At 37.6% G+C, this 26,953-nt stretch overlaps 2 protein-coding genes across 8 annotated transcripts in view; one reads left to right on the forward strand and one right to left on the reverse strand.

The window, feature by feature from the left end:
- The first annotated feature begins 4,467 nt into the window (after positions 1-4,467).
- On the forward strand, positions 4,468-9,178 carry PDCD5 (programmed cell death 5). Its single transcript, XM_068411262.1, has 6 exons — positions 4,468-4,563; positions 5,651-5,691; positions 6,884-6,945; positions 7,404-7,495; positions 7,731-7,802; positions 8,198-9,178. Exons 1-6 carry the CDS (start codon positions 4,498-4,500, stop codon positions 8,243-8,245), a joined length of 381 nt encoding a protein of 126 aa, XP_068267363.1. The 5' UTR covers positions 4,468-4,497; the 3' UTR covers positions 8,246-9,178.
- Positions 9,179-10,561: 1,383 nt separating this feature from the next.
- ANKRD27 (ankyrin repeat domain 27) overlaps positions 10,562-26,953 on the reverse strand; it is a 55,434-nt gene continuing 39,042 nt past the window's right edge. For 5 of the 7 annotated variants that reach the window (XM_068411184.1, XM_068411187.1, XM_068411185.1 and 2 more), the window contains 9 exons: positions 25,626-25,670; positions 21,316-21,438; positions 19,319-19,516; positions 18,010-18,129; positions 17,259-17,420; positions 16,253-16,361; positions 14,762-14,843; positions 14,123-14,195; positions 10,562-12,297 (listed from right to left, as the gene is read on the reverse strand). In XM_068411184.1, coding sequence (XP_068267285.1) covers positions 12,022-12,297; positions 14,123-14,195; positions 14,762-14,843; positions 16,253-16,361; positions 17,259-17,420; positions 18,010-18,129; positions 19,319-19,516; positions 21,316-21,438; positions 25,626-25,670 — 1,188 coding nt within the window. In that variant the 3' untranslated portion in view covers positions 10,562-12,021. The remainder of the gene's footprint in view (positions 12,298-14,122; positions 14,196-14,761; positions 14,844-16,252; positions 16,362-17,258; positions 17,421-18,009; positions 18,130-19,318; positions 19,517-21,315; positions 21,439-25,625; positions 25,671-26,953) is intronic. The other 2 variants (XR_011049068.1, XM_068411186.1) reach the window with 2 other exon arrangements.

Below are 26,953 nucleotides of genomic sequence, written 5' to 3' on the forward strand. Positions count from 1 at the left end.
TAGGTGTTTGTTTATAGAATAAATTAAAGGGTAAATTTTCTATGGCTTCAGTAAACTTTGGAATAAGCATGATGTGATCATATAATAACTAATTAGATGGTTAAAATTCACTGTTAATAATTTAAGATTATGTATTTTGTTTTAACTGTTAATGTAAGTTTTTCTTCATTTCTCTCACATCAAATACTGAATTCAGTTGGGTTTTTTTTTAAGTATTACTTTTTAGAAACTGTCTTATTTCAGTTTCTGTAAGGTGGAAAAATATTGCAATGCTTATTTTGAAGGCACTGCAATGTTTGCTAATTTTCCTTTAAATTACAATGGCAATGTTTATGTGGTTAATTTTGACTAAAATTTTAATTTAGGCCGCTCAGCAAGGATTTCATCAAGCAAGGAATTCCAGTATATCTTCCAAGCAGCAGTACTAAACATAGAGTTTGCAGAGTGTTGTCATGGCCATAGGTATTTTATGTTGGTTTATTTACAGTTGCTTGGGGAAGGAGGTGTTTTGTTCATTAGTTTATTCATGCATTGCCATTCTTCTGTTATTACTACAATAGTGTCATTTTGAGGGTGATTATGAGGTTAATGTAAGCACTACTGAAAGAGACTATTGATAGTGATTAAAACCTTGTGGAAAAAAATCAGAAACATTTCTTGAGCCCTCTAGTGTTCGAAATTAAGTCTCAAAGGGCTTGGCAAGGAACCTGCTTATCAAAATTAATATCCTTGAGATTTTTACATATCCCAAATAGTACTGATAACTTTTCCTGTCACTCTACTGAATTACTAATGTACGTATAGTGCATTATTACCTGCAACCTAACTGATACTGAGCACCTTTCACAGCTGACAAATGTGTTCTTAAAGAATACAGAGTATTCCCTTTCAAAATACTATTTTTCTCCAGTCATTACAAAAATGTTATTATTTTAGTGCCAGACTGAACTATTTTTCATCCATTTAAAAAAATAAATTCTGCTAGAAGACTTCAGGAAATAATTTTTAGATTAATTTCACTACATTACATAAGTATAATAAAAAGAGAATGAATCACAGTAAGAGAGTCACAAAATGTTTCCTTTAGGGAACTGTCCTCTTTACTAAAACATTAGCCTAAATATTACATGCATGATCAGAACCTGACTTTTCAAATTCAGTAAATCATGGAGTGGATCACACATACTTAACCAATGCAATGTAACAAAAATGGACATACACCTATATATGAACATTTCCAGTTTCCTAATCTCAAAAAAACTTCCCGTTAATACTTTTCTGAAGGGTCTTGGTTCTCATATCAGCTGTCCTCTTCTTCATGCTTAGTCTTTCCATTTTGTGTCCTGTATCTTGTCTGTAATCTTTACCTGCTTATGCACCCCAACAACCTTTACACCAACAGTATATATAATAAATAACTGCTAGTACCAAATGTTGTGAGCATTCAGCAAGAATTACTTGACTTGCTAACAGCAAGACAAGACAGACAAAATCCAGCTGATAACCACTGTGTGTTATTTAGGTGAGCTCGGTATAGCTGCACCAGTCTAAGCTTATGAGACAACAACCAATCTCATGCTATTTAGCAAGGTTTGATGTGACTGATAATGGGAAGAATTACTACTATTAGTATATCAGAATATATAAGATACAGTATTTCTAGAACAATGTATATCATGTTAATAAACAGCTTGAGATGGTTGGGTATCTCAAAAGATGCTCTAAAAATATAAGAATTGTTACCACATCAGTTGTGTTTAAATCAATCAAATTTTCCTTTCAATGACATTAATTTTAACACCTGTTGAATTTGCTGATATTCATATCTGTGAAATTTGACCTCATGTCTCAGGTGGGAAAAAAAATCGTAGCCACACAATGCTATAGAAAACTTCACTACCACAACAGAACCCTATTTTTTGCCTTTTAAGCCCTCATTGGCCAAGCAACAAAGCCTAAGTTTTCAAACATCATTCAACTTAGGGGCATTCAATAGCACAGTTTGCCCTGGAAAATGATGTCTGTTGAAGTACCTCAAAACAGGATATACCAAAATAAGGGTCTTAAAATATATATTTTTAAATTATACACTATACATTTATATTTTAAAATATAGTGTATAGAGAGATTAATTAGCAATATATAACATTTTCTATTCTACACACAGTATGTTTGTTATGAAATGTAGTTAATTATATAGTACTTATATTACACATATGATATACAATATATACCAGGTTGCACTCTAGGAGATGCACAGTTATCAGAAAAGAAGTTTAAAAAAACAGAAAAAAATCTTTTTAACGCATTTCTGTTTACCATTCTTCATCAATGTAAATGACACACAGAACTCTGGGGACATATCAAATATGTATAAAACTTTCAGGAATCCACTATTTCTGCATCTTAATTAAAAGTCCTGAACACTATAAAGTAACTCGACCAGTATTGAAAAACCTGTATCCATTCTTTCATGTTTCCTCATTTAGAGCTGTCCAATTTGCAGAGGTAATGATACATACCTCTAAGCAGATGAAAAAGAAACTAGGCAGCTGAGTAGCCAAAAATTAAATACAACCAAAAGCCCTGTGCTACATGCCTCCAGTTCTTTTTTAATGAACCAAACTCTCCAGTTTTGCTTCCTGAATCTCATATTGCGTTGACAATAACTACAACGATACCTTCTCAAAACATAAAAACTCATCAACTGCCAGCTCAGTGCTAATAAACTCATTTAAAACAACTTATTAAGACTTAACCTTTAAGTGTGTTAGCAAACAATATGCAATCAAACATGCAACACAAATATCTATAAAGCTAGATGAAGTATTAGGATTACAGCAGCTTTCTCTGACTGAAGCAAAGCATATGGTGGTATAATGGAGCATGAATTTACAGCAACAGAGATGTAAAATACAGATTAAAGCTTCATCTGCGAGAACATACTGCACAGCAAAAAACCCCAACAATTTCCGCATTTTCTTTTTTTATGGCATGATGAGCAACAAATACTCTTTTGTAGAACTAGGGCTCCCTCTGCTGCTAACATGGAAGTAAAAACCAAAATCTTCCTTGAAATCTGCTACAGACATGCCCCCTGAAATAGACCTTGATTTTATATTTATCAAGTTTCTGCATTCACTGCAGGAGTTCTTAATGAAAAGTATTAATGAAACAAGCACTTGATACTTTTTGTTATTTTTTTAAAACTAGACCAGAAATATTAGGTAATATATCTTTATAGAAACCTCTATTTTTAGGAAGTTGTGACTTCTTCATCCTGGTAGAACAGCTTTTGGTGTTTAAGTTGTTTCTTTGGTTAAATTAAATCTTAAAGTATGAGTGAAAACCATACAGCCTTTACTAAGGATGTGTGACTGACCAACATTAACAGCCGAAATCTGAGATGTCAAAGTTACTTATTTAATATGATTGAAGCTATCAAGTGAGTATGTTGACAATAGTCACTTTGAATTGACATTAGAATGACTTTGTACCAAGTCTGATCACGGCCAGTACCTTCTGTCAGCTTTGTACACTCTTAGACTCCAGAGACAGGGCCAGACCTCATAGCTGAGGGGCAGGAAGCCCTATCATTTCATGCTTTTTTTAGTCCCAATTGCCAACTGTGGATTGAACTTGAAAGCAGTGGTCACAGCACAGTAAGTTATTTCTTGTGGAGTCGCAGCTGGACAGAACTTGGGGAAATGCCAGTCAATGTTGCACATGTGGGAAGCTTAACCAAATCCTCCCCCCCCGCCTTTTTTTTTTTGAGGACATCAGAGGACCTATAGGAGACACACATCCAAAGCGCTATCAATCCAAGGCCAGTGGCTATGATAACGATAGTAGACTACAAGGATAGAGATAAATGGATGTACTAAACCAATGCTGCTTCTATCAGCGTAGTAGCAGCTTACCTGGTATAACATACCCGTTCTGCACTGCATCCTCACAGACGCGGAGCCAGAGCGCAAGCAGGCCTGACCTGGCCCTGATTCGGGCTCCTTACGTCAGCAGCTCTCAAAAGAGGGGCTGTTACTTTCCCCCACTTTCTCTTCACAGCATCACCGCTGCTACAGCTACGATCACTGCGCTGGAGTGAAGGCACATGCCGGCTCACGAGCCTGAGCAGCCTGGAAATGGCAAGGAACAGGCGAGCACGTGCACCAGAAGTTTGGGCAACACTGTGAACTACTGCATGGAGCAGGGCTGGAGAGAGCTGGGGGTCAGGGTGGAGCCACCCAAATCCCCGGGGAGGATGAACACCCCCCGGCCTTGATGAACACCCCCCGGCCTTGTCCCTCGGCCCGCCCCGACGGCCCAGGCCGGGCAGGCGGCGGGCGCCTCAAGCGGGCATGAGGCGAGGCCCCGCCATCAGGAAGCCCCGCCCTCACCCGCTCGGCAGCGCGCTCGGCGGTGGATTGGTAACGCCTGGCGCGGCGGCGCAAGCGCGGTTTGGCGCGGGCGCTGCGGCTGCGCGGCCGCCCCTCAGCCATGGCGGACGAGGAGCTGGAAGCGCTGCGGCAGCAGCGGCTGGCCGAGCTGCAGGCCAAGCACGGGGTAAGGTGCCGCGGCGCCCGCCCCGCCAGTGTCCCCGATCCTCGCCGCAGGGCCGGGGCAGGCGGGCGCTCGCCGGGTGCGGCAGGGCCTGTCCCTCCGCCCGAGCCTCTCTCGGGCGTGTGTGGCGGCCGCCCCTCGGGAACGCAGGAGGGGGAACCGGAGAGAGGAGGGGGCGCGCCTCGAGGAGGCCTCTCCGTGAATAACGGCTTCGGCTGGAGGCCGGCGGGGGGGAAGCGGGAAGCGGCCCGGCCGTGCCCGGCGCTTTGGCTGGAAACGCTTGCGGCCTCGGTGACTGGCGCCCGGCGGGGGCAGTGGGGTGAGGGCCCGCCGCGCCCCCGCCTCTCCTGCTGCCTGCCTTGGGTGGTTCAGCACACAAGCGTTCCCTCCTTCGACCTTTTTTCATGCCACTCACAACTTTATGGATTTCCATCATCAGTCCTTTCAGTCATCTCTCTTTTCAGAGCTGAAGTGTATCGGTGTTGTTTCTGTGAAGGGATCTCTATGCCTATGATCAGCCGCGTTTTCTCTCTATAGTTTCTCGTTCTGTTTTCACACTTTGAAATATGACCTATAAAATTTGAGGTGCAGATTCAACATAAAGTTAATTTTTTTTCCTCTTTTTTCGTTATGTGCTTCTGAATAGTCAGTTGCCTATATTAGTCCCAAAATACTATGCTAGGATTGTGTATTTATCAACAGAGAAGAAAACAAAGTGTTACATCAAATTTTATTTGCCCTTAGTTTACTTTAATGGGTTTAAAATGCTTTTGTCTTATTGTCTGGGCTTTGGGAAAGTTTATTATCTTAGACCTGACGGGGAGGCCTTTTAACGTCCAGACCCACAACAATCTCTGGATAGATCCAGTAGCACTAGTCATCGCACTAGTTGGCATTACTGCTTTGTGAGGAAAGCACAGTATGGCATATTTATTTGCTAGGGTAGCAGATTCTTACTCTCAGGATCTCATCCATGGTCAGGCGGGTTTCGCAGGCAGGTTTAGCTTACGTTGACTGCTGGAATATTTAAATTACTGTCCTGTGTGGAATGTTTTTGGATGATCGTATTTACTCTGATCTCATTCTTTAGGATCCTTCTGGTGATCCATCGCAACAGGAAGCAAAACAGAGGTATAAATGAGAACTACTGACTTTTGGTCTTAAATCTAATAGTTTTGGACCTTTTGAGTATTTAATTTCTTTGGAATACTCACCTGATTTTTTTTTTTGTTGTTGGAAAAACCACCAACAAAGAAGCTGAAGGTCTAATCCAAGGATAGGTAAAATCTGATTGATCCAAGTGTGGCTCCCAGGCCATGACTATTTGGAGGATCTACAAGAGAGCTGTCAGGCAGTCTGAACCCCAGCTGGGTGTGAGGGTGTGGAGGAAAAGAGCAGTAGCAGCTCATTTTTGCTTTGGGACTCAGCTGAGTACAATAACTTCATGACCCTTACTGATATAACAGGATGTTTTTGGGAAGCAGCATCATTCCCACTGTCATCCGCTTCTGGAACTCAGAAACCTTGGCTTTTCAGGGTTGGTGAGAGTTGGTCATAAGAAAATCTTGAAGGCTGGCAGAACTCTTCCCAAACTGGAGTTCTGTCTGGGTGATGAGTTTGGGTTTGGCTCTGTTAGTGCAATGGGAACATGCTTTCCTAGTTGAGTTGATTTTTCTGGGACATCTATTGCAGTTAAAAAAATGAAACAGAATTATTCGTGTTAGAGCTTAGTGTGGAACCAGCGTTTAGTATTTGCACTAAGTAGAAAATTGAAAATAAGTGTTTAAAGAGCTAGACTTGGCACACAGTTAAACTTTCTATTAACTGAAATGCACAAACTAAAATTCCAGTTTTGCAAATACTTAGTCAAATACTGTAAGTATATGAAGACTTACTGAAAAATTCTGAAGAAATAATGAGGTTTGGTTCTGTCTTGCAATTGCATGGACTGTTCCTTATGCCTGCTCTACCATACACGGCCTTTGGTGAAATTCCACATGGAACTGAATGCAAAATCTCTACAGTGGGTAGTACGGCTTTTGTCTTTAAAAATGTAATAATAAACAGTAATAAGGTGTAAGTAGTGAACTCCATCTTGATTTCTTAGAAGACGTCAGCTATGTAACTTTGTTAAGGTACATAGAGCTACTCATGACAGAAAACGCTATAAAAGAAATCATGTAAACATAATATTTGAAGGGACCTCAAGAAGTCACTGACATGAATCGAAAGCCTTCTGCAGTTTGCTGTTTTGTGCGTATTATTCTATTATTCTAGGTATTTGAAATTCTACTTTTAATGTGTGGTTAATTTTTCATGACAGGGAAGCAGAGATAAGAAATACTATTTTAGCTCAAGTTCTTGATCAAGCTGCTCGTGCAAGATGTAAGTATCCAAGTCAATTTCTAATAAACTCTCATTTAGTGTACTCCAGTGCTGCGCAGATCAAGCACGTATGTGCTCGTATAGAGACTCGACTAGAAAAATATTGTTGATGGGAAGATAAAACTATTACAGCTTTTCAGTTGGTGATGTCAGTGACTGGAGGGGAGGGGTTAACTGACACCTGAATGATGTTAATCAAAATTTTTTTTTTACTTAATAGTAGGAATTGTAGTGAAAGTCAAAATTAGTTAATCTAGTTAGGAACAAATATTTAGAAGTAAGAACTATAACTATCTTATATCTTTATTTTATATAAATGAAAATGCCTTTTCAATTTATTTCATGACCCTGTCACAAAGAAGACTCTTTCATAGGGACATTTGTTATTTTTTAGTTACTAGTTGGAGGTATTTGAGTATGTTTTAAAACAAAATGAACAGAGCCTGTTTTTGTTGCAGTAAGCAATTTAGCACTTGTGAAACCAGACAAAGCAAAAGCAGTAGAGAATTATCTTATACAGATGGCAAGATTTGGACAGCTAGCTGGAAAGGTGAGTTTTTTTTCTAATTCCTTCTTGCATATATTAGTTTTCAAATGTAATTCACTAAAAAAATCTGGATGTTTTTAATATCTGTAAATTAAATAACTGGAAAAGGCAATTGACAGCTTCTAAATACTATTAGGTAATTCCATCAAACACTTTTATAAGAAGGGAAAGTGTGATTCAGTTTGATACTAAGCAACTCTCAGAATGTGTTTATATGGCTTCTCTTTTGCCTTCCTAGGTATCGGAACAAGGTTTGATAGAAATACTTGAAAAAGTGAGTCAGCAAACAGAAAAGAAAACAACGGTAAAGGTAAGCTTCATTTCCTAAATGTAATTTTGTTATAAAATAGAGCAGAAAAATTGCATGTATTCGACCATTTCAGTTCAGGGTAGAACTTAACTTTGTATTTACCACCTCTCTTACCTACACTGATAAGTACTGGGATTAAATCATAGCAGTCCTTATCAAAAGTATAATTTGCAGGTACTAGCACTGGGCTATCAGTGTTCTGCTGTGAGACAGACTGAGCTGTGTCTGTCCTGTACCATTATGTCAGACGAGGACTGGAGGGGGTGCGTTGTGATGGGGTGAATGTTCTGCTCCCATCTAACGTATTCATTGTCAAATGCGTGGAGTTGGAAAGGCTTGTTCTGTGTCGGATTTACTGCGCTCCTTCTATTTTCACTTCATATATTTCATTTTAGTTCAACAGAAGGAAAGTGTTGGATTCTGATGAAGAGGATGATTATTAATACTACTGGAAGACTGCCAAACAAAAGGCCTGGAAAAAGGCAAGATCCTGTTATCAGGCAGAATGCAAGATCTGAAAATGTTTACGCTTGTTTACTTTTTTTTTAAAATAAAAAGGCCAACAAATGTCTTGTAAAATAAATCTGATAAGGGGATTTTATAACTTAAATTTTTGTAGTATAAGAGGCCTGAGCAGTGTGGAGTTCCCTGCTGCTCTGTTAGCATGAACAGTTTGTTGCCCCTTACTCAGTTTGTAAGCTATCCTTTCAGCAACTGCACACGCTTAACTGGCTGCTGTTGGAGATGAGGAGGAGCTAAGTGGAAAGCTGGGAACAGCCACTCCCTCTAGGAGTTTAAAGCCTTACCTCCAGGCTCTAAATCACAGCAGCATTAGAAATGAGATTTCCTGAGCCCCCGAGGGAAGCCTATCCAGCAGCTTACTGGCTCTCAAGTCCTTACTGTAAATTTATAAAATAAAGTGAAGGTATCAAAGTAGCGTTTGGATCAGAGGACTTCATCAGGCAGTCTGTGTAAAGAAGTTGTAACCAGCATACAATTGAACCGTTCCCCTATGAAATAATCAAGCTATCTCAAAAAAAGCGCAAGTTAACTGTGTAATACAGCACTGTTCAGACACTTGGTATCGTATATTCTTACAACTACCTCCATTTTTTATCAAATGGCTGGAGTGTTTCTTACCTTGAAAAAAAAAGACCTTTTCCCTAAACTTTCTGCAACTCCTGCATGCATAAAGTAAAACCGAACTTGTGCTATATGTTTATTCAAAAATATGGTTATGGAACTAAGTAGGATAAATACTGTAATGTGTTGACAAACACTACCACCACAAAACCCTTTTCTGACATAATTTAACAGGAACATGTATGATCCCAGCTGCAGTGTTTTTTGGAACACAATAAAATTGTTTAAAGTGAGCACTACTGGGTGTTTTTCATCTTGTGTAACAGTTGTTATTTTTGTTTCATTTGGACTAGACTGGGAATTTTGCTTGTCTATGTGTGTAATCAGGATTACTTAATTTTAGTAATACCATGGGTGTATGCTAAATTTCTTTAGACTAATGACCCTTTACCAGTGTGAAGAGTTTCAAGCCAAGGTGTGGTGAGAGATGGTTTCAAAGTTTTCCCATTAGGGCTACAGAGACATCCTAAGGATCCATGCTTCACATTCCCATTCCGAAGTTTATCTAATTCTACTTGCAACAACATAAGCTTTATTGCCTTGCTGGTCTTCTGAAATGGCTGTTCCAGAATCTTGGTTGTCAAAATGTGAAGTAAGGCTTTGGATTTATTTTAACTTACAACCTTTTGGAGATTAAACTGGACTGTACAATAACATGCTTTGCTGACAAATTGCAACTGTCATGAACTTGACTTCAGTATATTTGCACTACAGATAGCTAGGGGAAGCTTCCAGGGGTACTCCCTTCAAATCCTATTCCAGTTTAGCCTTTGATCATAATATCTTTGAATAATAAGGTATTTTTTAATTACAAGCTTGGTTAACCATGTCAAAGGAAACGTGCAAACTATTTCATTTACCTAAATAATTTGTTAGTCATTATCTTCCCATCCAGATTATAGTGGAAGTGGCATTTAAGTGGTTTTCTTATACATACGCTATACCTCCAAAATGCCTGGAAATAAGCTTTATCCTAGACTGAACGCTGAATAAAACTGAAACATAGCTCGGTCACTTAAGTGGCATCGGGTTCACAAGGACAACTGTTCTGATACTGTAACGGAATAGAAAATTCAGGTTAACTCTAATAAATTTGTACTTTTTCTATAAAACTCTAAAGAAAAAAATATTCTCCTGTGAGATGTCTTAAAATACATATTTTGTTAAAAAATACAGTAGGCAATATGCACCAAGTCTGCATTAAGATGCCTTAGTAAGCTACTATGTTTTTTTTTTTCTTGCAAAGTTTATATTTCGGGGGGTTGGGGAGTTTTTCAAAGGCAAGTGCTACTTTTAACACTTGGCCAATTCTTAAATTTTGAACGTAAAATTAACCAATAATTATATAACCATTCATTGTACGCCTCTATGCCTTAAATCCAAAACCACGCAACCTAGTAATAATAATCCATGAATGTAGGAGGGAAGGTCATACTGAACTTCAGAGTAAATTCCAACAGATCCCTCAAGATACACATAGACAACAAGGTGAAGTCTTCACATGCCTACAAAAACAAAAGCAAGGAAATCTGCATGAAAAGACTTAACACTGAAAAAAGCACTCAAAAAACCCAGCATTTTCAAGAGTTATTTTACTGTTTTTTTCTTTCCAGTATTTGGCACAAATCCAAGGCACATTAGAAAATCAGATGAACTCATAAATTATTAGAAAAATAAACACATGACCCTCATATCTCCAAATGTCCATATGTGCACTTACTGCACATTTTACCTCTTAGATTAAAAAGTTAATTGAAAAAATCACCAGTATGTCTTCTGGGTTTGTACTTTGCCAGGCAGTTTACTAATACCGTAGTTAAAAGAAATAGAATTATTCATACAAATAGTTTATAAAATAAAATGCAAGCTGGATGTGATGAGCCCAGAATAAAAAATACCGCACTGAGAAACCTGGCTTGTGCTATTTACACATTCCCCTATCATAACCGAAACAGTAGAAAAGAAAGTCCAAATCTAAGCAGCCATCTGATGGTTACTTGCGAGTTTTTAATTCTTCAGTAATCACCACTAGGAATGGGGTTATATTTGGCCTTTTCCAACAAATGCTTACTGATGTGCGAGGTACCTTTTGTAATTGGGAGTTTCACCTTTTTAAAGAGCAGTCCAGAGCAGGCTCCTAAGCAGCAGTTTTGTCTGCAGATGTTGCCGTTGCCCACATTCAGAATCATAAATATTTGTGCATTTTTGCAGGACTTGCTTTAGAAGAAGGAAAAAAAAAAAAACAAAACAAACCCAACTTAAAAAAATGTTGTGTGTCCTTATACATGCTTGCTTCTGCATATTTTTTTTGATCAGGCTGTGAACAGGGAGTCCAATGTTTAGCTTTGTCAAGGGCTCTCTACTTTTTCCCAGTATCTTGACTCCTGTATAAGAACTTGATCTTGCAGACCCAATACAGGGGAGCATTGCAAAGAAATTAGCAAGGATTACATCCCTTCACATTAGTAGCACATATAAATCTCTAATGTGGCATCGCGGATGTTGGGGACTATTGTTTTCCCAGCTACTGAAATATACAGAAATATATACTATAATGGTTTGTAACACTACAATAAAAATAGACACATTTCAATTACCTCTGGCAATAAATACCTTGTTATCCAATATATCTTTATATATATAAATATATATATTTATATATACTTATCCAATGTAGTGATAAAAACTGAAAATGCAAAAATTATTCAAATACTTTTAAAAACAAAGTGGGTAGCTGAAGAATACAATACAGGGTTTGGTTTGGTTTACTGTTACACATATTTTTTTCAATAAGTGCTAAGCAGAATAGGAAAGTAATTTTGCTGTCTACATCTTGGTACATCCCTCTTTGTTGAGATCAGTAATGATCTGACTGTGTAGTTACCTCCAACATAAACACAGGATTCAGTCTTCGAAAGTGCTAGAAACATTCTGTCTCGGCTGAGGAGTCATCCTTGTATTCTGTTCTGAAGGCAGGCTTGCGAGCGGCACTGAATTCTTTGATATACGGTGAAGGGTTATTGAAATTAACACCACCTAGTTCCTCAGCTTTTGACATCAAATTTGCGCTTCCTTGTCAATGTTTTGAAAGCAAGTCATCACAGCAGTCTCTTGATTGTGAAATGCTTGGATTTCTAGGGCTGGATAAACTATTATCGCTGACATTCTCTGCTGAAAGTGGTACATTAACAGTGTGTCTTCGGTGCATTAATTTACTCCTGTGAGGAACTTCTATCATGTCATCATGTTTCACAAACTCACCACTGCATCCTGTGTCAATAATCTTAACTTTGCTCTGGTCCAGCGTTTCAACAGATTTTAACTTGCTTTTATCAAAGCTTTTAATTGCCAACTGTGAGGACAGAAAGATGGTACGTTAAAAGCATTGCCTACTTTCTTCATTACAAAGAAGTAAAATTGATAATTATATTCAAGAAACACTGTATTACATTAATTTCATGGTATTCTTTATACTGAGAACACAGCCAAGGATTACAAATAGCACACTTTGTAGGACAGTAATTATATTTGGTCTACATATGAGAAAACAAGAAGAGGCCAACTTGCCCCAGGCTACGCATAAATCAGTACCAGAACTGAAAAGATAATGAAGGCATTCCAAAACTTATTTTCACTGCATTGTCCCAATATCATCCTAACTCTTCTAAACATCTTTTTTAATGCAAGTCTCAAGGTATTTGAAATTAACAGCCATTTCTTTCACCATTGAGAAACGTGTAAGTAGTAACACAGACAGGCTCAACCAGGCGCTGCTGAAGGCAAAGGCAAAAACTCCCTGATTCTAGGTCTTACCTGTCAGGGAAGAGACACCCACCCTCCCCCACCCCCCTTAATGACTCTTTTCGGTCATTCCAACTACTCTTATCTTCTATTACCATATCTGCTCCTGATTCTTCCTTTTCAGAGTGGGTGGCTCTCTTCAATTACTGGCCACTCTGCAAATGTTAAAATAACTAAGAGAAAAAAGAGAATCCAAGCATGCTAATGACAGATTTTCTAAGATAAGAACTAAAGGCAAAAATTAATTACAATACCCTTTTACTGAGATAATGGCAACAATCTTCAAAAAGTTTCAGACAGAGATTATACATGTTTAAACCCACTAACAATGTAGAGCTGTGTGACTTGGAAATTCTCAAAGCCACGACAGTTGCACACGGTTACAGCGCTATATATCATGGTCACATATTAGGTTCTTGACACCTGCTGTACTTGCATGACATACTACCTTCAGCAATCCACAATTATAAAATCTAAATCCCACATTTAATTAAATAGTGGGACATTATCATTAATACTAGAAAGAATTAATAAAATATTACAGTTTCATAGCATTAATTTGGCATTCTCAAAGCTCTATGCAAATGTTAAATCTCATAGGGGCTCTATGAAATAGAGCAGTATTCCATTTTCTAGATGGAGATGAGCGGCAGAGTCTACATTTCCAAGGCTACATCAATCTAATGAGCAGCTACTGAACTAAAACTGTTTTGAAGAAAACTGTTTTGTTTTGAATAAGTTCATTTTTCTCTTGCTTTAGTATGCTGAAATGGCTCAGCAAAAGGCCCAATGAGAGTCAAAGCCAGTGTAAAGGAGGCAGAGGGAGCACATGCTCTGGGTGGAGGGCAGCATCCAACAGTCAGATTGCCGTAGGGTGCCACAGATGAATTGATTACATGTATTTGTGTCCCAGCTGGCAATGCAACGTGCAGTTTGCTATCACCCTTGCAAACAATCTCCTCCTACAAGCAGACTCATCATGCAACTCCCAGTTTTAATCTACTGAAAAATTTCTGTCTTGTAAATAGCATCTCTGCTTGGCTACAGCTCTGATAAGCTGTAGGGAGTTTTTCAAGCCTTGGTATAACCTAGACTTTGCTAGATATGACACAGAAAACAATACAGAGATGAAGCCTGCAATAAGAGGCTTAAGAGGTTTAAAAGTAAGAATGAGATGTTTAAGAAGTGTTATAGAAGCACCACTGAAGTTTGAACAATGATGAAACATTAACAATTTAGCAAACAGGTCAGAACTTTTGGGATTCACCAACCCCTACTAGTAAAAAAACTTTCCTGTTGTATGTATCTATAATAGCAGACAAAACAAACAGATTTGCTGTATTATACAAATAATTCAAGCAAGTATTTCCACTTACCTGATGCAGTAACTGATAGTCAAAATTAGGGACGCTTTTATCTCTTGTTATTGTTCTCCGTAAATGTTTTGCTCTAAAAAATATTTTAAAAAAATTAAATTTAACTACATCAATCTGTCCACAAAAGTCCGATCACAGAACATCCACGAGGTGGCATTATCTCAACACAGAAAGGCTACTCTCTGACACCACCTCAAAATGACAGCCTACTAAGTATTTCCTATATTTTATCACAGAATATACACTAACATTTAAAAAGATCAGAGGCAAAACCCAACCACTGAGTGAAGCACTGAGATAATATTTTTAAGGCAGTCTGCCTCTGAAATTCTTAATTTATGGTACACCAAGTATTAGTGCAAAAACAATGTTAAATATGTTTGCAAGCGCTCCTTCACCAGCCAGCTTTTCCCTCCTGCTGCGCACATCGCTGCTGTTCACCACCAATGAGTATGTCATGCCTAGAACATCTGTCTGGTGATATGAATGTGCATGCCTCAGAGGATTAACAGCTACTATCACATTAGTCATGTGATTTGTAACAATGCTTGACCCACTTTTGGGCTTTATTAACAGTTGTATTTCTTGTTCGCTTATGGGAAACAATAAACGTACTTCTGAGGAAGCTTCTGTGCTTACTTGTTAAATCTGTTAATTGATTGGACCAGTTGAAGTTGTCTGCTTATGGGATCGTCAGCTTTCTCACATGGCTTAGAATTCACTAAGGGTTTAAAAGAACAGGCAGCTAAAATTACAACCAAGTCACGCATAAGAATTAAAAAAACACAGTTCTGAATGAAACGTGGCATCTACTGACATTAGGTTTAAAATTTTACAGTAAAACTATTAAGAGTAATAACTTGAATCAGAATCGCAATTTATCTTTGGAAATTTTAAAGCATTTTACGTTGCAGGAGCAAGCATTCTTCATCAGATTAGCATAACTGGCCAAGCTTCTGAAGAGGCCATGGAATTCTGGACTTTGAGGCCCTTCGTTCCAATTTTTACAAACCTGAATTAGTTAACACACAGATGCTATACCACCTCTTCACTAATATTACCTACTTATGTCTTCTATTGTTCTTTTAGAACTATTCTCATAATATTTGAAAAGACTATATCAATCTTCGGCATCAGCGTACTGTGGTTAATTTTGGTTTTGTATTAATAAAACATTCACAATCTTTCCTAAGGAAGCAGAGAAGAGTTATTTTGAAAAGCCTAACTAAGACTCATGGATGCTGAAATGGGCACTCCTGCACCTTGTCCTGGTTTGGCCCTCTTCCCTAATTCCTGCTCCTGCAGCCTCACTGTCTTCTTTCCACAGTTCTGGTGGCAGCAGATCCTTTACTATGCTGAGTTGTCTTGCTCACCACAAAACTTGTTACACCCTTGCCCCAGGTTAGTTAACTATATCAGCTTGAAAATCAGTCTGAAAAACTTCTGAGCCAGCACAAGGAAGGTAGTGGATACGCAAGACCAGAAGCTGAGGCTGAGAGGGAAGAGGTGAGGATGGAGGGGGAGTAACATCATCTCTTAAGTGGCAATAAGCCATTACATCAGCTCAGCTGTACTGTTAAACTGTACCATGTGTCTCAACATATTTGCTTAGACTGCACTATATGCTGCCATTTACTGAAAGACATTCTTCTGCAAACCGTGCTTAATGGTTCAGACAGTTGCCTTTGTAGCTCTTGTTTCTGTCCCATAATATGAGAGATGGTAACTAATGAAAGAGTCACTCCCTAGCCTGCCTAGGGCAATGCAAATGACAACTAGAGGTGATTTAAATTAATCTGGTTTACTTTGCACTGAAATGGACAATTATTACATGGTTGATTATATGATGGCAAATGTGGAAGCATGTTTTTTAACTTTAAATGGTTTTGTATGTAAAATTCCCCCCCCACGCACCAAAAAAAGTGAAAACTGAGTTTGAAGTGGTCGTGAATATAATACAAAGTCTGTGGCACTTAGTTATCAGTATTGTAGGTGTTACCTGTAATAAATATGCAAAACAGTTGTCTGTTCTTTAATTACATATAAATCAATTACATAAAATATTTGATGTAGTCATACATGAATTCCTAAATCCCTTTTTATTCATACCAGTGGAAATATGACACGTACCTTTTTTTCTTATCTTGATAGCAGCATGCTGCTCACACTCCTTTGCTCTCTCTGCTGCTGCAGGTACATAGCTTGGTGCTGTTTCCAGCAACTTAATGATATTTGAATTCTTAAAGTTTCCATTTTCACCATTATTAAAGAAAAAGAAAAACATCAGTACAATTTAGTATTCTAGTCTATGCAGAGTGTGTTAATTAGTTGCTGCCAAAATGAATGTAATGAACACAAAAATCCCTCACTATAAATACAAACTTTAAATTGAATCATTTTGAGTAGGGACAAAATCAGTGTTTCACAAGTTGCACTGTACCGGAGTGATGATTTTGTAGTCTTGACCTATTAAACTGTATTATTTATGGTTAAGCTAATTTCAGTTTAAATGGTAATGCACATACTAAAATTGATTCAGTACAGAATTTTGTGGTCATTATGCTACATCTCAGAGGCTATTTAAGCACATAAAGATAGGGACCATGCATCAAACCATTTAAAGAGTGAAATAATTCTTTATAATCTAATATTACATATTATGTTATTGCTCTTAATAAAGGGGAAGGTCAGAGTTATCGATGACAAGATACAAGGTATCAGAAGGCATGAAGGGCAAAAGATGGTTGGTGGAACAAGGAAGATTGCTAGCAGTGTAACTGATTAGTGAAAGTTGTTCATTTTCCTACAATCAACATTTCCTCTGCTCTCTCTGCCATTAGTAGCATAGATTTTGATGTCATTTTCATTCACATATGTGCTGTCACTCTTTCCTGACTCATCCTTTTTGTCTAGGATAACTTATTTTAGAAACACAACAGGTTTCATATACCACAGGTATCATATTGTACATTGTACAATAAACAGGCATCTTAGTCTTTATATTATGCATAATTATTAAATACAGAAGTCTTGGCAAATATTGTTGTGACAAATAGTTGTATTTGTTTTCTTTCCTACATTATGCATATGGAACTTTAGGAAAATCTAACCTTAGAGATGAGCTTTCTGCACTCACCGGCTCAGCACAGTCTGCTGGGGTACAGTTCCTTTCGTTCCTTATGTGCGTCATCGCACCATTCTGAAGCAGCAAGTCTACCAGAGCTTCATTCTTTCCTATCACGGCCTCGTGCAGGGCTGTATTTCCTTTGGCATTAGAAAGGTTAACAGAAGCCCCATGCTGGACAGCAAAATAAAATTGAAGTTATAAAGAGAGAGTAGCATGAAATGGAGATAGTGCATTACTGTTCTGTTTTTCTCTCCTTTTATTTTCAATGTATGAATGAGAAAAATGCAATAGAAGCCTTGTACCTGTATACAAACACAGAAGGCATACGCTAGCAATCACCAGTTCAACAATAAGCCACCTGATCATATTATTTCCTCCTCTCTCATAGCCACATCATAGATCAGCTTGTTTCATTTTTGCATGTATCTACTACATATTCCAAGATTAAGAGATATTTAAAAAAACAAAACAAAAACGCAAAAAACCCTATGTGATAGAAGCATAAGCAAGAAAACCTAACACCTGCCACAAAAAAGTTCCATAAAAACAGCTAGCTGTACAATAGTAAAGTAATATTTATATAATTAAAAAAACATGAAGGGGAGGGATTGAAAGGAGTGAAATAACAAATACTCTTATTTTTCCCCAAGTAGTTTTGACAGAGAAAAGCATAACTAAAAATACTGATCCTGAGTACTGGATACGCACAGGTATCATGTAAGAAATACTATTCTGAACATTCTGTTTTCAGTGATCTTACCTGCAACAACAAGGCAGTAGTCTCATACTGACCATTCAAGCATGCATAAATTAAAGGAGTATTTCCATATATATCCTTTTTATTGTGTTTAGCGTTGTAATCCATCAGACACTTTACCACCTATTGAAAGAAGTAACAACTCTTTAATTTAAGATACCAGCTAACCACAATAATGCAGTGAAAGCCCCTCCTCCTTTTTTTTTTAAACATTTTTTTTAAATCTAGAATGAAGAAGAGATGGAAGAAAAAAGGATGGAGAAAACAAGTCTAATCTTTGCCAAACAGATGATAACCACAAGCATCTCTTCCTATCATACTAATTTTCATATTTTACCACACACTTTTAAAAAAAACCCTTAAGCAACTGAAAGGCCAGAAAATAAAACTCGAGGTATGTGAAAAACATACACAATCAATAACTTAACAAAACATCAAAACCAAACCACCACAGCAACAGTATCCTCTCCCCCTTTCTGAACTCATCAGAACACTTGAAAGGAGTTCTTTATGTTGTAAATACTCCGTGAACTAACCTTCATTAACCTACAAGTTTGAGTTGTATTTTCGTATTCTTCTTGCTTCCCTAGTGCTTTGTCTCCCCCATCACCTTCACAATTCTCTCATTTTTATTGTTTTCCTCTTGCAGTCCTCTGCTCCTTATTCTTAAAACCCTAGTTTTCCACTTTTCAGCATATTCCCACTTGCCTGTCTGAACCTGCTTTTTCATGATCATTATTTTTCCCCTCTCACTTATTCTCCCTCCCGTATTAATCTTCTCCCCTCACTAGCTCAGGCTTCTCCTTCACTGATCATGCTTCCCTAACTTCAAGTCAGGGATGAGGTTTTCTGCTACCCTTAGAGCTCCACTTGGCCCATATCTACTTAAATGAGTTGAAGATACAGTAAATATTTAATACTGTGGCTATTGAAGATACCAAGTCCATTGCATCGACAGATGTACACATCATCTCCCTGCACGGAAGGGAAAGAGAGAAAATACATAGCAAGATTCAGCTGCACAAGGCATTTTTGAAGTGTTTGATGTATGACAGTAGCTATTCACAGCACCTTCATTAAACCATTATTTCAGGTCACTTAGGAAGAAAAGGTGCCTACTGAAACTGTTTCAGTTGAAAGATTCCCCTTCTGTCTGGAGATATTAGATACTGAAAGAAAAAACAGAATCACCAAACTAATTTTCAGTGTTACTGGTTTAGTCTTGTTGATAATTTGTTGGTAATTTCACAAAACAGCTTTGTGTTCGCAGTTAAGTATTAACTAGCTTGCACTTATGAAGAGGCTCAGTTACCTGGAAGTGACCTTTCTGGCAGGCTAGATGAAGAGGAACGGCATGTTTTGCATTCTTGGCACTGATACTGGCTCCATGTTTCAACAAGAGAGAGACAAGTTCAGAGTGTCCATGCAATGCAGCCATATGCAATGGTGTAAAACCATCTTGGTTTGAAACATTTACTCCAAGTCCACTAGCAGAGATCCTTACAAATTTCTGTTGAGGAAAATACACAACAAAACTACATAAATAATCATGCTACTTTCTGTTGACCAAAAAGCGGCCAAATACCTGCTAAATACGTACAAAACAGGTAGACAGACATTACAAGAACATCTGCTACAGAGCCTAATTTGGGACCTTCATGAAAAGAGTTAGTAAACCAGAGCAGTTTGATAGTATTTCTCAACAGAACAATGAGTTTTATTTTTCTCTCGTTTCTTCCAACATGACAGCTTCATATACAGACATTCCAGGCAAAGTATTCATTATATTAAAAAGAGGCTAGAGCAGCACAGGTTGAGACAGAAATACAACTTACAGTTTTTATATAGCTGTTAGGATGCTCATATGTATGAAGAATAAGTGTTAATATTATGAGTTACTTTCATTTATAAGACATTTATGCTCTTGGAGAAACAGTACACATCTATTTTACTGCTACATGAAGCTCGAGGTAATAAGGATAAAAACTAAAATTAATTTTATTCATGTGGAAGTAACACTGGCCCAGAGAACAGACTCCCATGCCAAGTCAAGATAAGGAAACTACCTGGAAGACAGCTTACACAGCAGTCCAGAACATCATTTTTTTTACTCCTCTCGCAAACTGTGTAGGTGCCTAACATTTACAGGGGTAGACAATCTTTCATTCTGCCTATCCTCAGTGTGCTTTTAAATGTGCGCCTACCTATTACAGTGGTTAAGATTAGTTGACAAGTTCCTTCTACTTTTCATTCAGTGGGCAAGCACATTCCACAGCAAATGCCATTCCTTCCCCTGTTATCAATAAAATGAACTTCATGGTCTCAGGCTCTGGCATCTTGATCTCTGTACTCAGGGTACATGGGCACACGTTACCAGAGAATAAAGCACAGTGTGAATGTGAAGCATTTAAGGACAACTAGAATACTCTTAGCCTGCACAAAATAAACATAAGGTAGCAATGAGGAATTAAGAAGAACTTAAGTTAAGCCATCTCACATTTTCTCAGTTAAGTGATATGGATACTGTTACCTCAAAATAGCCAATAGATAGAAAATTCATACTTTGGTTTATTTTGCAATGATTTATCCAGTTATGTATACCTTCAGACATAGTAATACATTTTCTTCCTGAAAGGCAAGTAATTGGTTTTCTATTTCCAAGAAGCTGGGATCATTCCTTATTTTAATTTAAAAAAAAAAAAAGTGTATTGTAAAGCCTGATTCTCCTCTACAGTCCATGATAAATAAGGGGAAAGGAAGTCTTTGCAATTGGAAAGGAAGTCTTTGCAATTATATTTAATCTCTGAAGAGGTTTTAGATATAGCTTGTATGAAAGATGTCATGCAATTCAAAAAAGACTTTATCAGCGTTACCTTGATTATAGGATTAGCGGGTATTCCTTGCTAAACTGATTACTAACAGGTAAGTAGATACTCTGTGACAGGTAGCAATGTAAACTGTAAATCAGAACCAGGACAAACTGAGGCTTAGAAAAAGATTTTTTTTGCATTTATTCAAAACCTTAATGACAGCAGTCCACATATTCTAAAAGCAAACTGCAAAGTTTTTTCACTCCATTAGATACTGAGTAAGTCTCTGAACACTGTTCTGTATCCAAAATTTTCTATGGTTCAATTAAAAAAGAACAATTTCATGACATCAGATGAACTCTGTTAAGATCTATATATATTTAATTGCTTTTTAGAGAGAGATACAGAGGTGTTGGGCAATATGAATGCTGCTTCCCTAGAGATAAAAGTTACATTACAAGAATATAAATTATTCCTTTTACGGAATGAATATTCCAACCTTTTGTGCTGGCCCACATTTTGAGCACTGGCATAATGGATGGCAGAATTCTGGTTTTGATGCACTGACTGTGTCATCCTCATCTTCTAAGTCTTCTTCTATCCATTCCAAAAGATAACGCACCTGGCATAAAAAGCAAATCTTCCTTTATAGAGTCCAAAGGTTCCATGTCCTAATAAATTTGCATATGTAGACAAGTCACGTTTCACAAACATACACTTATGAATATCTCAGGGAGACTACACAGCTATGTCCTGGCATCAGCTGCCCACAGGCCAAATTAAAAAATCAAACATTATTGTTGACAAAGCAGCTAGAAAGTTCACCAAGTATAGCAGTGAAGTAAATTATAAATGACTTCCTGCTGCCTAATCAAGGCTTCAGTGTTCACCTATTCTCAAACCCTCCAAATCCTTTTAGCTCAGATGATTTGTGCCAGATCATATCAATGCAAGTTTTGTTTCATCTTTTGCTTTAACGAACATAAGAAGTGACAAGGATGATGACATTTAACCAACATCCAAAACTTTGCAGGGGCACTGACTTTTCTTAGGTCTGTCACTTCCCAGGAGCTTGACAGTTTCACTTTTTCCCCAATGTACAATGCCTCATTTTTGAGGAAGAGAATTATCTATCCAATTAAACAGATACAGCTAGAATAAATCCTAGGACAGCTAATAAGGGCCATATACCTGATTCTGAATGATAACATAATTGAGACAGAAAAGGGATGTTTTTCACAGGGAATATTACTTTCCCTACAAATTCCACATTGTTTTCTGGAGTAAAAAGAAATCTTCTCTCAAGCTTGTCTGTTTATGGAAGGCCAGATCAGTGAAGGTTTACTATTTGCTACATTTGTATATGTCTAAAATAAATATTACTGTCACTTCACTTCCCCCTTTCCCTGCAGACTGACCAGGACTCTCACAACTGACAGTTTCTGCATCAAAACTCAATATACTGCTGCTCTCGTTATCCAAATACGCAGCTCTCAACATACTAACACCAGTGTCTCACAAAAAATCTGAACATGCTAATCCTTTGCATACCTCTTTATAATTATAGTTGAATAGCCATTTTTTTTGGTTTAAAGGTTTTTTTGGTCAAAAGGTTCAATGTACTTTTAAGCAGACACACACTGAAGCACCTCAGGAAATTGTCCATACTCTCCCTTTGCCAGGTAACTTGTCATCTAAAACCTTCTTTACACTGCAGAGTAACACGCTTCCTGGAATATTTAGCAGAGCACTCCAGGGGCACTGTACCTGTATGCCAGACTTTTAGCTGCTCCACAAGATTAATTTTATACAACAGATTTGCTTTTTTTGTGCTGGATTTGCACATATCCATTCCACTGGAAGAGTGAAGACTAGCTGGGTGGAAGGAATTTCCAAAGAGTGCCTAATCCAATATTCTATGCTGAGACAAAGTCAATTCCTCCTTAATACCATTGACAGAAGTTTGACGAATGTCTTCTCAAATACTTTTAACAGAAGAGGTTCTGTAACCTCCCAGGTCTGTTCTAGTGTTATCCCACTCTGATAATAAAAGGGGGGGTGGTGGGGGGGTGGTGGTATTTGCTTGGTTTTTAAATCTAAGTATCTTTGTTGAAAGCTGAATGGTTCAACCATCACTAAGGAGCCATGGCGAACACCTGACCACCAAATCCAATCACTAAGAATGAAAGACCAAAAACTGACATTGAGCAGTATTGACTACTTCTACACCATACTTTACTGACTTACAGCCATAGAAAGGCTTTGTTCAAAGCAACAGACAATGGGCTAAGACAACTCTTAACAGTCTCCACCAATATTTGAGCTATACTCATTTTCTACTAATTCAGCAACCACTAAAGACGTAAAAAGTACAGTTTGAGAACCTCCCCCCAAAAAGCTGCTGCATAACTCTGAAACATATTTTGGGAATAAAGCTTAATTCTTTCTATACAGATATTCCCTCCATACTGTCCCAAAATATTTCTTTCTCGCTACAGACACAGAAAATTTACCAAAGTGGGCTAAATTTTATTTTCAAAATGTAGAATTAGTTGCCATTGAGTCAGCTAATTAAAATAACTGCCACTGATTAACTTAATTATCTCCAATCTAAAGCATACTTGGCTTATGAAGTTTGCAGGTGCTACGATGATGACAAAGGTGGATTTCTGGCTTCCTGAACAATCACAGCATACTATTTTTTTTTAAATCTTCCAGTTTCATAGCACTTTTTTTAATTCCTCCTCTTGCAAAGCTCAACTGGCTGTCACAGCGGAAATCTACAACAGCACTAATGACCCTACTGCTGCTTCTGTTCCTATGGAGACAGACCTCAGGCTGTCAGAACAAGATAAGAGTTTATAAATAACCGTGTTTTTTTTAATAGATATGCAAGCTGTAACCTTTGCCATCCAATTGGACAATTCTCTTTATTATGAACAGTTTTACATGAACTTGGGTAATGTGGAAAGTAAACCCACAAAAAATAAGGTGATTCTGTCATCTGAGTGTGTAGATTAGATTTGTGAATGCTTTTCATTGCTGATATCTGTTGAGCAGTGCTAGACACTAATTTTCCAGCAGGTTATAGCACTATATTTAATTTTCTTTAAATATTTTCATGATACAGTTTATATTTTCACAAAGTCTGTCAAAAGTTACTTGAAATACATTCCTGTTTACTACTTGCCAGGAAGATGGTAAATATCACCACTGTATGTATTGCTGCTTCTTGAAATGACTTAAGGGCTGACCTGGAAATAATTACTAAGATTAAGTTAAACTGTAAACTAGGATAATGATATTTACTTAACAATTGAACAGTTCTTTCCTCTATCAACTGATAAATTAATTTGTTTCTATCATTTAACTGGAATAAAACATGAGAGAATCAATATTAACATGGTGTGTATTTTGTGACACAGATTATCTGTTTTATTATGACTGTGTGATGCTTGATTAGCATCTGTAACTCCTGGTACATATCACCTAAACAAATTTTTCAGAACATGCATCCAGCAGAGAAACCCTGCATTCTCACATGGGTTCATGATTCTGTTCTGTGAACGTCAAAACAATTAAGAAATGCACAGCCTTATACATCTTTCCAAAGACAAAACTTCTAAATTAGATTTCTGTGTCATCTTCAATTTTTTAGTGGAATGACATTGGAAGCACGTTATTGTTCAAATTTTTAGGAATAAAGGGCAATAGTAACTAAAAAAATATGTCAAGACAGGTGGTAAGTATCACAAATTACAGAACATCATCTCTGAAACTGGTATTATTATAGCCATCAGCTATCTATTTGAAGTGAAATCCAAACTACAGGAAACTTGTATGCCCCTGAGATAACTTCTCTGTACTGACTGGTGTCACCTAAATTTCCTCTCTGTATGAAATATTTTTATAAATATTATCACAACAAACAAAATAAGAGCCCATTTTTCATCTACAGTACCTATGTACAATGCAATGAACACACAATAAGGAGCAGACAATCTTCAAAGCATTAGAGAACCTGGCAATTTAGGAATTGAAAAGCATTTGTGGATTTAAAAACACTGTATTACTGGAACACTTCCTAAGTCAAAAAAACACCAACTGTAAATCCCACCATTCAATTTCCAGAACTATGCACAGCACTGACACTCCAGCACATGCATCAGTTCACATATGGGAAAAGATGCAAGGTACTTCTGTGACACAGGAACAAGCAACTGGGAATAACACTACTTCCTATTGGATTTGCTGTCAAAAATCAGGTTTACCTGAAAACTCATCTATTCTGCCTTTTGTTGTTGTTTTGTGCTGACTGCATATCCATTACCTCAGTATACATATCCTTTTACAGTTCTGCAATGCACCATGCTCCCCATCTAACAGAACTTGACAGTGCAGCTTGAGCACATGCAAGCAAATAAATTGCTCTTTCCCACAATATTTCTTTTCAACATGCCTGCCCTGAATGGTGTTCTTCCCAAGTTCTTTGCATCTCCTAGAGGTGACTAGGCATACATTTTTAAACAGCAGGCCTTCACAAAGGAATAATTCAATTTAAAGTAATTTCGTTAGTGCAAGAGGTCATGGAAACGTCAAAATAATGGGCCTCAAGGCACTGTAGGTAAAATAATTTGGGGACACAAAGTGAATATTCTTTGTAGAAAATGAGCTGAATTTGATTAATTGTTGCTAAAGGTAGGTATTACCTAAAGTATTCTTCATGTAATATTATTTACAAATAACTTCCGCAATTTGAATGAGGTAAATTGGAATTCAGTAACATTCAACAGCCATGCTAAGACTCACCATTTCCAGATCTCCATCAGCAACTGCTCTTAGGAGTTTTTCCACCTATGTATGAAGAGAACAATTTGTTTTGTTAGTATTCTTATTAAGCTGTACACAGAATATCCTGTGTCCTTTACTAACCTCCTAAGCTCACGTGGTAGGGATGACTGCTGGCCCATTTCATACTTGTTGAGAAAGTTTTAAAGGAAAAACCTTCTTTATGAAATACAAAAGTGGTGCAAGGCCTGTGGCCACTTGATGATCTCTGACTTGCTTAGTTAAAGATAAATGGTACTTACATAAATAGAGGACATACAGTCCACACACAAACAAAGCCATGTAACCTGATAGATATTATTATGCCACTTCAGCAGCAGCTGACCATGCAACTTCTGTTGTGAACCTAACATTAAAAATCCCTACTCAAGATAAATTTCTACCCAGATAAACACTAGTACTGTTTGGACTCTAGCTGAGCTACTATATGCTACCAGAAGTACAAAGGATGCCAGGTTTTATTTTGCTATTTAAGAAACAACAGTTTAAGATGAAAAAGATGCTTTACAATTGTTCACTTCACATCTGCAGATTACCAGCTTATTCCTATGTTAAAAAACAAGTATTGCAAATCTAATTTGATTGGAAGTATGAAATTTGTTTTCTTACTTAAAATCTGAAAAATATAGATATCAAAGGGTATGCATTACCAAAAGCCAGGTCTCTTCAACTCTCAGAGAGTTATTCCAGGGGACCAGCATTAGACCAATTAAGTATGTGTATCTCAGGCTAGCTAATGCCTGAGCTGACTGCTTGGCGTAGGTATTCTCCTGCTTATGAGCTCTGCAGCAGGGAAAGAGGCAAGTAGGGGGAAGAAGAGATGGAAGGTGCTCTGCAGTATACTGATGCCATTCCCCTGACCCCTCTGATTGCTTTTGAAAGCAGGAGAATGAGAAGTACTTGTCTCCCCGCTTCTCCTCTGATTTTTCTGCTCTCATATGAAGGAGTTGATAACCTGATAGAAATGGGATAGGTGCCAGTAAAAGGGCAGGGGAGTCCATTAGTGCTATCAATAGGCAATTTGTCCGGCCTCTGCAGATTGTTGCAGTATCATTTAATAAGCTTTGTGAAAGTCTGTTTCAGCATTATAGCAAATTATTCTAGCACTGTGCCATCATCATCAAAGATGCTGCTGTGTAAAGCAAAGATGCTGCTGTGTAATCGAAGTTGTTTCAGTATTAAGAAACATCTTGCAAGTTGAAGATGTCACGGAGTAACAGCTACAGTCATATTTCAGTCTTTATCTAGAAACGACTATCTTGCCGACTGTGACAGCAGCATTTGGTAAA

The sequence above is a fragment of the Nyctibius grandis genome, chromosome 12 (assembly GCF_013368605.1).
Source record: "Nyctibius grandis isolate bNycGra1 chromosome 12, bNycGra1.pri, whole genome shotgun sequence".
NCBI classification, from domain to species: domain Eukaryota; kingdom Metazoa; phylum Chordata; class Aves; order Nyctibiiformes; family Nyctibiidae; genus Nyctibius; species Nyctibius grandis.

Excerpts from the sequence above, each read along its gene's own strand:
- PDCD5 (XM_068411262.1), top strand. The coding sequence starts at position 4,498 with ATGGCGGACGAGGAGCTGGAAGCGCTGCGGCAGCAGCGGCTGGCCGAG. Across the intron at positions 4,564-5,650 it reads AGCTGCAGGCCAAGCACGGG|GATCCTTCTGGTGATCCATC; the intron begins GTAAGGTGCCGC and ends CTCATTCTTTAG. Across the intron at positions 7,496-7,730 it reads TTGGACAGCTAGCTGGAAAG|GTATCGGAACAAGGTTTGAT; the intron begins GTGAGTTTTTTT and ends TTGCCTTCCTAG.